We start from the raw sequence: 14141 nt of genomic DNA on the forward strand, positions 1-14141 counted from the left end.
GGGATCCAATGGGATAGTTTCTAAGACTCCACCTGAGTCCCCAAATCTGTAGATGCTCAAATCTCCTTTGTAACGTATACAAATTTCTCCCTCCTTCTGTCTCTCCCATCCTGACTCCTTTCCCCGCTCTTTTCCTCTCCCCCATCCCCCGATTTCCTCCTTCCAGTTCTGGATTTTTGTCCTGATTAAGTTTTCCTCAACTTGACACAACCTCGAGTTATTTGGGAAGTGGAACCGTAATTGAGACAATGCCTCCATCACATTGACTGTAAGCAAGTATGTAGAGCACTTTCTTCATTAATTCCTGATGCGAGAGGGCCCAGCTCACTGTGGGGTGGTACCACCCCTGGGCCAGGTGGTCCTGATGCTAGAAGAAAGCATCATGAGAAGCAAGGCTGTAAGCAGTGTTCCTCCATGGCTTCTACTTGAGTTCCTGCCGTGACTTCCTTTCATGATGACCTATGACTGGGTTTGTAATCTCAAACCCTCTCCTCCCAAGTTGCGTTTTGATCATTTTTGCTGTTGTTGTTTGTTTGAAGAACTAGGCAAGCATTCCACCCTTGAGCTGCAGAGCTGAAGAACCCTCAGCTTTTGTGATTTACAGCATCGCAGGATGGCTTTGATTGAGTTTTTTTTTTTTTTTTAAGATTTTCTATTCTGTCATGTGCATGGGTGTTTTGCCTCCATGTCTGTGAACCATATACATGCAGTACCAATAGAGACCACAAGAGGGAGTCAGAGCTCCTGGACCGGGAGTAATAAGTTTTGAGCGGCTATGTGGTTGCTGGGAATTGAACCCAGGTTCTCTGGATGAGCAGCCAGTGCTCTTAGCCACTGAGTCATCTCTCCAGCCCTTTAGATAACTTTGAAAAATGGATGCAATGTAAGAACTGTGCACATAGCTGCTAGACTGTATTGGTTAGGAGTAGTGGCAAAGGAAAAAAAACAAAAACAAAAGAATGTGTTTTATATAAAAGTTTTTCCTCAGATTTCCAGTGAACAGTTGGTTAGGCCTGCAGGTGCAAAGCCTTCCGACACAAAGGGCTGGCTGCCATATGCAGGATCCAGACAGCATTTTCAACAACCCATAGACTCGAGGACACATGGAAGACAGCAATAACTCAGGAGTCCCTCCAGATGTCCAGAACCCAGTATATATCCTTACTTAAATGTCCCAGTTGTCTCTGTCTTCTCTTTGTCCTGGGACAGGCTGTGGAGTGTGTGTCACTGATATGGCTAAATGGTGTGTGCCTCTCCTGTCTTCCTTGGGCCATCTTAGAGCCCACATACTGTACTGCCCCAGCCCTGTGTAGAAGAAAGGCTGTATTCTGATGCTGGAGGGGCTGAAAAATCAGGAGTCACTTCTCATGGGGCTGCCGAGGTGGCTCAGCAATTAAGAGTACTGGTTGTTCTTCCAGAGGACCTAGCTTTGATTCCCAGCACCCACATAACAGCTCAGAGCTGTCTGTAATCCCAGTCCCAGAGGATACAAGGCTCTCTTTTCCCTTCCGTGTGCAACAGGTATGCACGCGGTGTGCCAACATGCATGCAGCCTCATACATGTAAAAAAGGTCACTTCCCTGCAGGTCTCAGTAAAATATCGTGAGGTTGGCATTCCGTGGGTGTGGGGGTGTGGCTGATAGAAGCTGCAGGCTTCCTAGGATAAGTCTCAGGCGTGTGAGCACAGGAAGCTGCTATCGTTACACAATGAAGCACTTTCTTTCTATGAAGTCTTTGCTCGGGAAGATGGGAGGAAACCCTTTGCCCTGGGCCTCTCCATCATGTCTTGCGGTGGGGATTGGCAGTGTGTGTTTGTCCGCAGCAGGCACTGGGCTTTGGTCTCAGCACTCAGTTGGATCTAGTGCTAGACTTTGGTCTCAGTACTCAGTTGGATTCAGACGCCAGGAAAGCCGATGGCAGAAGCCCAATGCTGGCTGCTCTGAGGTCTGCACATTCATATACAGGGGCCACTGCCTGCTCTGGGCACTGGGAGGATGGGCTGCTGGCTGGGCTCTGTGGTGTAGGCAGCTTCTAATTCATGGTTCTGGGCCCACAGCCTGGTTTCATCCTGTGCTGGCCCATCAGGTCTCCATTCTGGGTTTCCCTCCTTGAGGGACTCATGTGTTGAGTTAGAAAGGATGTGTTCTCTCTGGTTAGTGGGCAGCCACCCCTCCACAGCCTGTAGGTCGCTTACTTTCTATATGCGTGAGAAAGAGCTGGTGCTAAAGGACTCGGGACAGATACAGTGAGACAAAGGCAGCGGTGAAACCGTCCAGCTCCCAGAAAGCCGTGCGGCAGGAGTCAGAGGTCACCGCTGTGTGTCACTGACAGTGCCTCTGGGCTTGTGTCTCACATGTGGGTTCCAGACATGTATATGGGGGCGGCCCTCAAACAGCCATTGGTATTTCCATTCTGCAAAAAAAAGAAAAAGGAGCTCTGTGCTGTGCCCCAAGCCAGGTAGGTGATTTAAAAAACAAACAAAACAAAACAAAACGAGCTGAGGGGGCTGGAGCGATGGCTCAGCAGTTAAAGTACTGTTTTTCCAGAGGGCCAGGGTTCGACTCCCAGTCCAGGTCTTTCCCATCTGTCACCCCAGTCCCAGGGGATCCCACACCCTCTTCTGGCTTCTGTGGGAACTGCATGCCCCTTGGTACACAGACATACATACGTGGCAGGTAAAACACTCATAAAATTAAAAATTAAAAGAAGAAACCAGAGCTGGGATTTGAACCCAGGACTCCAAGGAGCTGCTTTATCATTGCCTACATTGACTGGCTGAGGAAGTTCTTTCTCCCTAAGACTCCCACCTGCTATCTGGGATGTTAGTCACATCGGTGATGGCATATTCTATGCAGACACCAGGAATCACAGTTAAAGACACAGAACATTTGCCCCGGAGCCAGCAAAACACAAACAGTATGTTCAGCATAAACTAGCACACGGGCATGCACATGTGACGGGAAGTTTGTTAACCATAGTAATTTTGTTGTTGTTGGTTGCTAGTGATTTAATTTTCTTTGTGTGTATGTGTGTGTGTTTACAGTGAAATATTTTGTTTGGTTTTTAAGCCTTTACAAAAGCCTTTGTGTATGAGTGTGTGTGTGTGTGTGTGTGTGTGTGTGTGCGCGTGCGCGCGCGCGGGTGTGCAGGTATGCAGGTGTGTTGGGGTCCAGCCTCAACAGGTTTGTACATTCCAGGGTAGGGGTGTATGGATTAGAAATGTTAGGTAGAAAAAACAGAGATACAGAATACAGTCGGGAGGGCGACCAGTGAATACAGAATTCACCCACATTTATTTTCCATAGGCTTTATACATCCCAATCCCACAGCAGGGGAACAGAGCAATTACTTCTTCAATACCCGAAACATCAAGCAACTATACCCTGAGTTAAGAATTCTGTTGTTAAGGCAGGACATTCAGGGACCACATCTTAGGCCAAACATTCATAGGCAGCCACACCCTGGGCCAAAGCTCCTGTCACAACCTTGAAGGAGCAAGAGTAGGCCTGAATCATCTGACCTTTGGTCAAGCTGGAGGGAATCTACATCCTTGCGCTCCAACACAGGTGTGTGGTGTGTGCGTGGCACACTGTGCAGATCAGACAGCAATTTGGGTTGTCGTTTCTATCTTGCTTGAGTCAGGGTCTTTTTCATCATTCACCGCTGCAAACACCAGGCTGGCTGGACCGCAAGCTTGTGGAGATTCTTCTGTCTCCATCTCCCATCTCGCTATAGGAACCCTGGGATTACCAAGGCATGTGCTATTTTACCCTGCTTTTACTCGAGTCCCCAGTTAACTCAGGAGATGGACATCCTCAGGAGAGGGTGAATAACCCATCCTTGACGCCGGGCGGTGGTGGCGCATGCCTTTAATCCCAGCACTCAGCAGGCAGAGGCAGGCGGATCTCTGTGTGTTCGAGGCCAGCCTAGTTTGCCGAGCTAGTTCCAGGACAGCTAGGGCTGTTACACAGAGAAACCCTGTCTTGGGAAAACAAAAACAAAAGCGAAAACAACCCATCCTTGGGAGTAGACAAACATGCTCAGTCCCTCTCTATCCAGGTTTCCTGACAGGGGAGTACCTAGGACTGGGTTTCTGGATACAGCCAGTGGGGGACTCCCCAGTCTCCCAGATCCTGGACCCGTGAGACAAAAGGATTGTTCAGAGCTGAGCTCCTTCCCTTGATAGAGTCTAGGAACATCCAGGGTACCTTGTTCAAATGCAGATCTGACTGGGGAGACTTGGCTGTGTATACTGTTTCTAAGATGCTTCTGGGTGATGCTGCCACTGTCCATCCAAGGGCCCTTGAACATTGTCCTATTCTGGGATTTCCCTTGGGAAGGGTCCATGGCTTGGGCTCCACTGTGTGGGCACCACCAAGTAATGCCATCCCAGTGATAGTTGGAAAATGCTTAGAGATGTTACAACAGGGAGCTTCAGCAGGGACCCTTGAGTTGGGTGACTTCTCTGGAGAGACTCTTCAGAGGGGGACAGATCTTAAGAGGGGGACAGATCATCAGAGAGGGACAGATGCGCATCTTGATGAACATGTTGGTCAGTCACTAAGCTTCAAGCTATCCCTCTTCCCATAGATGTGGGCTCTGTGGAAAGAGCTCAGAGTTGGGATTCAGTGTCTCGGGTTTGAATCCCAGCCATGTGTCCTTGGGCACGTCATCACCTCTCTTGGCCTCAGTTTCCTTACTTGGTAAATTGGGAAGGAAAAGTCCTGCTGGATAAGGTCATGGAGGGGTGAAACAGTGCCATACGTTAGATCCTGGCCTGACGTGTAGCATGCAGTAGGCGCTGTCAGGGAAATTTGCTGCCTTTATACTGCTCTCCTTGTAGGTGGATGAGATTTACCACGATGAATCGCTGGGGGCCCACGTGAATATCGCTCTTGTCCGCTTGATCATAGTGGGTTACCGACAGGTGAGCCCCTGCTTCCTGGAGGGGGGCAGGGTGGATGACAAGCAGGAGACCACCAAATCCCTCTCCGTGAGGAGTCTATAGGGAAAGGGAGGCTTGGAGGTGGGGCAGTGACAGGGACAAGTCCCATCGTTGTCGAGCTTAGGGACCCTGACCATAAGCTAGGCGCTTGTTCTCCCTAATGGGGGTGAAGTCACACTTTCCTCACAAGTTACCATAGAGACTGGATGAGGGATAAGTGTTCAGTCTGGGGAAGTGCTCAGCACAGTGGACTGCCTTGCAGGTTGAAGAGGATGGAAATCGTATGCTTTGAGTCTCTAGTGGGCATGGGTAGGGAACAGTTGCTTGGCAAGCACCAGTGGAGGGAGGACTGTGCCAGCAGCAGCCAGATGTTAACAGCTGGTGATGAGGTGCTGCAGTCCCTGGGAGCCTCCGTGTTCCCCTCTGGAGAGCTCCTATGATGTCTGAGGTCTCTAACCTTTCCACTGTCGGCACCCTGCAGTCCCTGAGCCTGATCGAGCGAGGGAACCCTGCACGCAGCCTGGAGCAGGTGTGTCGCTGGGCACATTCCCAGCAGCGCCAAGACCCTAACCACACTGAGCACCACGACCACGTCATCTTCCTCACCCGCCAGAACTTCGGCCCCTCAGGTATGTAAGGGACTGTGCTTACCGTGGTCAGGCGTGGGCAGCCTGCAGGGCAGGAGTGGAGATTCAAGGTTGGACCTGGAGAGCAATGTTCTGTCTGTGGGGCTCACTCTGGAGAAGAAGAGGGAACAGGACCTAGGTGGACTGAGATGGCCTTGGAACTTAAGGTCTGTGGCCAGGGAATATAGCTCACTTTGGTGGCCACTACCTCAGTCCTTCCTGGAGCTGCTCTTTGAAGCCCCCAGTTGCTTGAAGACCTCAGAGACCTTAGGCATGATTCTGCTTACTCCAGACTGTGGGCACTTGGGGAGATTGTGTGGCTGTAGGAAAGGAAGCCCATGCCCCACGCCATCGCATGGATCCAGGAACTCTTCAGCTTCTGGATTCTTCCAAGTTGCAACTGGGGGAAAATGTAATATTCACTGTCTTCCATCTGCCAGCTGCTCACTGGGTAGAGGGGTGTGCGGACAACCATAAACATCTATATACATGCAGCTTTGATCATAGTTCCCATGTGGGGAAACTGAGGCACAGGGTGGTGAAGAGACTTGCCTGTGCCTCTTACAGACAGGCAACACACAAAGGCCACGCTGATTCTCTAGATCTCTTGTTGAGGGCTTTCTGAGAGTTTTACTCATTCAATGGTAGAAATGAGTTGGCTAGCCTGACTACCCAAGGGTTGCTTTGCCTGAACCACCAGGTTCGAAGTGTGTATAGACTCATACGTGTGCATACATATGCATAGACATGTGCACGTTCACAGAGACACTGTACACATATGTACAGTTACAGACACCCAGACATATGTGCACGTGGACAAGACACAGACATGCATGTGTGTGTGTGGAACGGCATGGCCCATAGCACTAACCCCAGAGCTGCAGGCTAAGAGGCCCCGTGCGATGCCCCTTCTCGCTGCTCCATGGCACTGTGCTTCCCAAACCCTGTCAAGATGGAAGGTAGAATCAGAGCCACTGTACGTCACAGAGCGCTGCAGGCCTGGGTGAAGAGCTCTTCCCGTCCACACCTCCATCTCCAGATTGTCCCAGTTGGCCCTCCTGCTGCAATTAGTATCTGTTTTGGTTGTTTATTTGCTACCCGGGATAAATTGCATGGTCCCTTGCAAGCTCATCTTAGGCTTAACCACTGAACCCCACCCTCAGCCCTTGAGATGCTCCTGAAGGCAGACCATTGGCTCACACCCAGGCTTCACATAGCGGTGCCTACTAACAGCGTTGCTGCCTGACCTGTGTCCATGTGGGCCGTCTACACCTTTGCCTGTGTCTCCCCAAACTTAGGAGGGTTGTCTTGCCTGTTCTCCAGTTTGGTGGCCTTCAGAGGTCACTCCCTTGGCCTCTTTCCCATCTAACCTTCCAGGGGGACCATTCCTTTCCTTCCCTTCACCTCTTCCTAGAACTTTTGATCCTTGAACTGTGGTCCTCAGGCACACCTGTACTCAATTCCCATCTCCCTGCTGAGTTAGACCTCCTTAATGGTGGGGTGTGTTGGGAGTAGAGGCATGGTTGTCTCCATTTTCCCCATGGTATCTACAGAGAATTTCTTCTTCTTCTTCTTCTTCTTCTTCTTCTTCTTCTTCTTCTTCTTCTTCTTCTTCTTCTTCTTCTTCTTCTTCTTCTTCTTCTCCTCCTCCTCCTCCTCCTCCTCCTCCTCCTCCTCCTTCTCTTCCTCTTCCTCCTCCTCTTCCTCTTCTTTTCCTCCTCTTCCTCCTCCTCTTCTTTCTCCCCTCCTCTTCCTCCTCCTCTTCCTCCTCCGGCCTCTCCACCTCCTCTCCCAATCCTCCTCTTCTCTCCCCTTCTTTATTGCTGTTGTTAATATATGTTTCTCTTATCTTGTCCAGGCTGGTCTCAAACTCCTGGACTCATGTGGCCTTCCTGCCTTAGTCTCAAGAATAGCTGGGCTATAGGCAGGTGCCACTGTACCTGGCTCCCCACAGTACCCGACACAGGGCCATCCCTGACCTCCACACAGAAAATGTTCTGAACTTGTTCATTGAGTGGCTCACAGAATTAGAGTATGGGCAGTCTTGGGTCTCACCTGGAAGTTCCACTTGTTCAGAACGTGGAAAACTATAGGCTAAGAACAGGTCCTAAAACTGGGACACAGTAGCAACAGGACTTTGTTTGTTCTCTGGGGAGAGATTTTTGAGAACCTCTCTTCTCCAGGAACATCCGGCACCCTCCAGGTTGGGATGTCTCTGCATGGTTCAGGCTGGGCACACAGGTCAGCACACCCCACCTCATCTGCCTATGGTGACCTCTCTCCTTTTCCCTGGCAGGGTATGCACCTGTCACTGGTATGTGCCACCCCCTAAGAAGCTGTGCCCTCAACCACGAGGATGGCTTCTCTTCAGCTTTTGTGGTGGCTCATGAGACTGGTCATGTGTAAGTAGAATGGGTAGGGTGGGTGGGTGGCTCTGTGGCTATGGGCCGAGTACTGAGCTCAGAGGGGGCCTGAGCATAAAAGAACAAGATCAGATGATAACTACCAGCTGCCCAGAGCAGGACACAGCGCCATGGCTATGGGGACCACATGTGCCTTGTCTTTTGTCAGGCTGGTGGCAGAATGCCTGTCCTAGGCAGGACCTGGGTGGCCTCTATCCTTACTGTTTCTCCACTTTGTCTTTACCCCAGTGTCCTTTAGAGACCAGTTCCAGCTCACCCTGGCTTGTGCCCTCTGAGGCGCTGGCCCAAGCCCACCATAAACAGGCACACTTTGAGGCCAGGCAGTAAGCCAGTTGGGGTTGGCAGACGGTTCTGTGGACTCAGATGCTGTTTAGAACACATATTCGCTCCCTCGCCAGTATTTGCTTTATTCATTTGTTTGTGTGTTTGTGTTTTTGAGACAGGGTCTCGTATAGCCCAGACTAGTCTCCGACTGGCTGAGGGTGGCCTTGAACTGTGGATTCTCCTGCTTCAGATCACCCACATTCTGGGATTGTGGTTCTGCACCTCCTCAGTTGGTTTCGTTCACTATTTCTTGAGCACCTATTATGTGCTGGGGGTTTGACTTACTGTAAAGGGCTGGAGATACCCATTCTTTCCTAAGTAGAGGCCCCTCCCTGCGGAGAGGCAAGGTCAAGCTTAGAGGTCTATGCCATGTCCATCCAGTGGTCAAGGGCCGATGAAGTCATTGGCAGAAATTAGGGGTGTTGGGCTTTCGTCTTAAATACCAGTTTAAAGAACAACGTTTTCAGCCGAAACTTTCATGGGTGCCTTCTATATGCAGAATCCTACCCAGAGGGAGGGGCAGTCGGTTTGTTTGTTCCAGACAGGGTCTTACTATGTGGTCTGGCCTGGAACTGACTGTGTAGATCAGACTGGCCTCTAACTCATACAGATCTGCCTGCCTCTACCTCTCACGTGATGGATTAAAAGCGTGCGCTATCACCACCTATTCATCGAGGAGAGTTGTTTTGTTTGTTTTTTGAGTTTTTTAAAAAATGTTTTTCAAGAAAGGTTTCTGTGTAGTGTTTGGAGCCCGTCCTGGAACTCGCTTTGTAGATCAATCTGGCATCAAGGAGGGTTTTAAGAAGTTCCCACACTGAGGGATTCGACAAGTGAGGCTTTCTAGGTAGAACTTAATGAGGCTGGTCCTTATAGGCTGAAGCCTTTCTGTGGGACAAGGCAAGAGCTGTTGATAGCAGAGCAAGTGGCCCCTGCTTTGGAGGTTAAGCCATGGATGTGGCAGCTGGAGCTGGGGTCATGCAACAGGAGCCGCCACAGGGACCTTCTATCCAGCAGGCAATGGGTCCAGGGGATGGGCCTGCCAGTTTGGTGCCAGCCACATGGGGAGGGTAGTGCAGGAGGAACAGAATGCACACCCTCCTCAGTCCTATCCGTGGGCTGTGTGTTTCCAGAGATGTGGATAGGCCTGGGCCACGGGAATGATGGGAAGAGTGAGTGGCCATTGGTGTCCCAGATGGATCATACTCAAGAGCTGGGAGGATGTGTTTAGGATCTGAGGGAGGGGTGGGTCTCCAGGAGGGGAGTAGAGGAGCAGAGGCATGGTCAAGGGGCTGAGGCTAGTAGGCCCAGTCAAGGCAGCGTCTGCTGTTTGGGGTCCAGGGTCAGGACCCACAGTATGACTTTCCTTTGCCCTCTAGGCTTGGCATGGAGCATGATGGCCAGGGGAATGGCTGTGACGATGAGACCAGCCTGGGCAGCGTCATGGCACCCCTGGTGCAGGCTGCCTTCCACCGGTTCCATTGGTCCCGCTGCAGCAAGCTGGAGCTCAGCCGCTACCTCCCGTAGGTTCCCTCCACCCCAGAGAAGGGATGGGAATGAGTGGCAGGCCCACCTCCGTGTGACCAAGGGACCCAAAGCGTGGGAGTACTATTAAAAACCGGGGTTCCCTACTCTACCCAGGCGCTAACTAGAGTTCTCTGTGGGTTGGGCCCGGGAATCTGTGTTCATTAAGTGGGCTGTAGGAGGAGTGAGGGGAGCTTCAGTCCCCCAGGGCCCCAGAAACAGGGATGTGGGGAGAGCCTGAGAAGGTATAGGACAGGTGCTCCAAGCAGACAGAGACAGGGACACCAGCCACTGACGTTCCATTGCAGCTGGCTGGCACTGACCGCCCAGCATGCCTTCTGTATGGTGGGTACACTTTGACTCAGGCGGTATTCCCTCAAACTGTCCACAAGTCCGCTCCTGATCTTATCCAGAGTGCACCGTTTTATGTGTGTAAACCAATACCCAAAGCCAGCTATCGGCTATATCTATGAGGCCAAAATCACCAGGGAACATGACCCCGCCACTGCCCTGAAGGACAGGGCAGGGGATGGCCCTTGAATCTGGAGGTCAGCTCAATCCACCCTGAGTTCTTTAGCCAGGATTTGGGACCCTTGCCCCTGGAATCCTCATGCTAGACTATCACAGAGGGAAAGGGATGCTGTGACAGGCCATCCCCCTTGGAAGAGACAGCTGGGGCCCAGGACACTGGGCACAAGTTCCTGGAGGCCTTCCTTGATAGTTAAAAGCCCCAACCTGGGGTGGCCTTCCTTGCTAATTAAAAGCCCCAACCTGGGAAGGGAAGGGAAGGCTTGGGCTTTCTAACTCTCAGGCTGGCTCGCCTCCCCTGTCCCCACTACAGTTCCTACGACTGCCTCCTTGATGACCCTTTTGAGCGCACCTGGCCCCAGCCCCCTGAACTGCCTGGAATCGACTACTCCATGGACGAGCAGTGCCGTTTTGACTTTGGCACTGGGTACCACACCTGCTTGGCTGTGAGTAGACTGGGTGCCAGGCGAGTACGACCCAGGCTGTTGCTTTATAGAATACTGCCAATCCTGCCAGCAGTGGGCACAGGGACGGGCTTGCCGGCTTGGTTCCAGCACACTGGGAAGAGATAGGGGGCAGGGTGAAGACTCCATCTAGTCCTCACTTCAAGCCATGTAGATAGAGAGGCCTGGGCACAGAGACAAGGAGGGAAAGCAGCCACTGATGCCCTGACTGGTCTGGTCCTTGAAGAGTTTACCTATGAGGTAGTCCAGCCAGGTGTCAGGCCAGGGGCTGGGGCTGGGTCAGAAGAGTTCCCACCTCTGGACACTGTAGTAGGCATGGTATTCTGTCTCCTTAGCCCTGTATCTGAAAGGTGCCTCTCTATGGGGTCTGCCCACGTCTTTACCCTCCTATTGGAGGCCGTCGATACCAAATAGCATAACTGTGCTCTTACTCCTCCGGACAGGTCAATGACTGACCCTTAAGGTTGACCCTAAAGAGACTCACACAAGAGGACATTTCAGGGCAGGGGCATTTAAAGAACAGGCGTTAGGACTTTATATCTAAACCCAGAGAATGAAGCCTCCCTCCCCCTCCCTCTGCAGGATAGGATGCTCTGTTTGGTAGCATGGAACCCTTGTGTGGTTATTTTCCCCACTCTAGGCCACACTGGGACGTGTGGCTTGACACACACAATACTGCATTGGGGCTGAAAAACAAGGTGTGGACTTCAGTACCCAAGTGCTGTATTTGTAGGAGTCCTGTTTGCCTTAGAGGAGATGCTAAGAAAATAGTACGGAAATTGGGGGTGCCTTTCCAGTCTGGATCACAAGGCGACTGACCTCTGACCTCACTGGTTGTCCATATTAGAAGGAGAGGGGGGAGTCTGAACTTCACGGAGTTGCCCTTCCCCTCAAGATCCCCCACATGCCCACAGATGAATGGCATCCTGGGCCCAGACCTCTGTGGAGCCCCCAAACAGCTTCTGTAAAGAACAGTGAGAGGACAGGGTATGTGCACTGGGAAGGGCTCCGTCTCGGGCACAGAGAAGGTCCAGGAGCCGTTGGCATTTAGGGTTGAGCGGAGTTGACGGTACATGAAGTTCTGGTTACCTCGTAGTGTCTTGGATCCCAGCATCCACATGCCTTCCTTCCTTTTTTCTCTGTCACTACCTACCTCATCCCCCTGCCTCACAGTTCAGGACCTTCGAGCCCTGCAAGCAGCTGTGGTGCAGCCATCCTGACAACCCATATTTCTGCAAGACCAAGAAGGGGCCCCCGCTGGATGGGACGGAGTGCGCACCGGGCAAGGTACCTGTGTGGGGCTGTGGAGGACGTGGCCCTCCTAAGGTATAGACCATCCATACCTTACATGGGTATAGGTGGCAGGGCCTTGCTTCCACAGATGGCACACATGCCTAGAGTCCTTTTATGACCCCCTTGCTTTCACATTGCTCTTTCTCCTTTGGCCTCTATGGTCAGCCTGGTTTATCACAGTCCTTTGAGCTACAGCAAGCTCAATTCCTCACATTGCATAGATGAGATGACTGAACCCCAAAAGGGTTAGGGTCAGGCCACAAGGCAAGTGACTAACAAAGAGGGATAAAGGGGGGATTCCACCTATCCCACCTACTCCCCTGCTCCTTGGTGCCTCTCCCCCACCCATCTCTTCTCTCCTTTTTTGCAACCCGCCCTTCATGTGTTTCTGGGTGTGTGTTTGCTTCCCTGGGCTTGCGTGGTGCAGGGAAATCCCTGTCTGGTCTGAGAGCCCTAAGCAGCCCTCTTTAAAGTCTCATACCCTCCCAGTCACAGTCCTGCATGCAGTTAGCCAGTGGGTCTCCATCTTGGCTATACATCATTTGAGGGACTTTATAAATCCCACTACTGGGGTAGGAGGTGGCCGCTGAGGGGTACAGAGGAGTTTTGGGGTGGTGGTGAAAATGTTCTGAAGTTCGACTGTGGTGCGGGCAGGATATGCACTTTGGATTGTGGAGATGTTGAGTTGTACACTCAGAATGAGTGGCCACGGTAATCTGAAAAGAACCCTTCACTGTGAGCATCTCAGGACCCTAAAAGATTGGCTCAACTATTTGGGTGAAGCACAGGTGTCTGGGGAAGCACAGTCCCCACTAGGGGACTCCAAGATGAACAGTTCATCTCTTGAGAAACATCCAGAAAATGCTGTATTTTTCCCAACTCCCTGTGATAAAATGGAAGAGCTTATTCACCTTAGGCCTTGTCTGAGTACCCAGCCCTGAACCTTCAGTTCTTTGGGCAGTTTAACCAATGAGTAAACTCCAGTAAATGAGTAAACTTCCAGTAAAGTGAAGCGACCACACGTATCTCGTAACAGCTGAGCTGGGATTCAAACCCAGGCTGTTCAGATTCTATCCCTTGGCTACAGGCCACAGAGTTGGTTCATACACGTTTATGGTCTCTAGAGGGGCATTTCAGGGAACAGGTCAGCTTCAGACAGGGTGAGACGATTGTCTTTCCTTCCCCTTCAGCCCCGTCCACACCAGACAGGGTGAGCTGGAAATAGTAGCCCATTCATTATCATTGGATAATGAATGTTTACTGTTTCTGGAGGGCTGTGTGTGCTGTTACCAGCATTGCCCTGGAGAAAGATGGCTACACCCAGGACAGCAAGCCTTTTGTTTGAGGTGGCTCAGCTACCTGTATTCCAGTAGGACTGGGATCCTGTCCAGTTCGTTCCCCAGGCTAATCTCTTAATAGCTCTCTTTTTCTGGCCTTGCCATGGTATCTATCAGCTATGCTGTGTGCCCCAAGGGGCACCCTTGTTGTAGGCTCCAATGTAGTGGCCCAAGGTGACCGTAGGCCCTCTGTTCTACCCCAGTGGTGCTTCAAGGGTCACTGCATCTGGAAGTCACCAGAGCAAACTTATGGCCAGGATGGAGGCTGGAGTTCCTGGACCAAGTTTGGTTCATGTTCTCGGTCGTGTGGAGGTGGAGTGCGTTCCCGAAGCAGGAGCTGCGACAACCCTCCGTGAGTGCAGTGGACTGAGGTGGGCAGGGGAGAGACACTCAGAGGGGAAGGTAGTGAATGGGGTACAGGGGAGCAACCCCTACAGTCAAGTGATTTCTGGGTAAGAACCCAGAATGTTAGAGCAAGGCAGGTCTCTCTTACCTGCATTGCTAGTGAGCCATGGGGCTGACTTCCAGAAATGCTCCTGAAATCGCGTTTCAAATTATCATATCCAGAGGAGTCCCCAGAGAGAGTGGATGAGTGGAGGAGCCCAGGACTCTGCCAGGTACTCAACACCTCCCACCACCCAATCTTTCCCAAACTCTGAGTAAATACAGGTTTCAGTGCA

The 14141-nt window shown here is 51.6% G+C and overlaps 1 protein-coding gene across 2 annotated transcripts in view; it reads left to right on the plus strand.

Moving 5' to 3' along the window:
* Nucleotides 1-14141, plus strand: part of Adamts14 (ADAM metallopeptidase with thrombospondin type 1 motif 14) — a 67246-nt gene that overhangs the window by 32175 nt on the left and 20930 nt on the right. For both annotated transcript variants that reach the window (XM_050141757.1, XM_050141763.1), the window contains exons 5-11: nt 4844-4927; nt 5427-5574; nt 7868-7973; nt 9695-9838; nt 10681-10813; nt 12005-12118; nt 13665-13813. In XM_050141757.1, the coding sequence (XP_049997714.1) occupies nt 4844-4927; nt 5427-5574; nt 7868-7973; nt 9695-9838; nt 10681-10813; nt 12005-12118; nt 13665-13813 (878 nt within the window). The remainder of the gene's footprint in view (nt 1-4843; nt 4928-5426; nt 5575-7867; nt 7974-9694; nt 9839-10680; nt 10814-12004; nt 12119-13664; nt 13814-14141) is intronic.

The sequence above is a fragment of the Alexandromys fortis genome, unplaced genomic scaffold (genome assembly GCF_014885135.2).
Source record: "Alexandromys fortis isolate MF-2015 unplaced genomic scaffold, M_Fortis_MF-2015_v1.1 scaffold_9, whole genome shotgun sequence".
In the NCBI taxonomy this organism is placed as follows: Eukaryota; Metazoa; Chordata; class Mammalia; order Rodentia; family Cricetidae; genus Alexandromys; species Alexandromys fortis.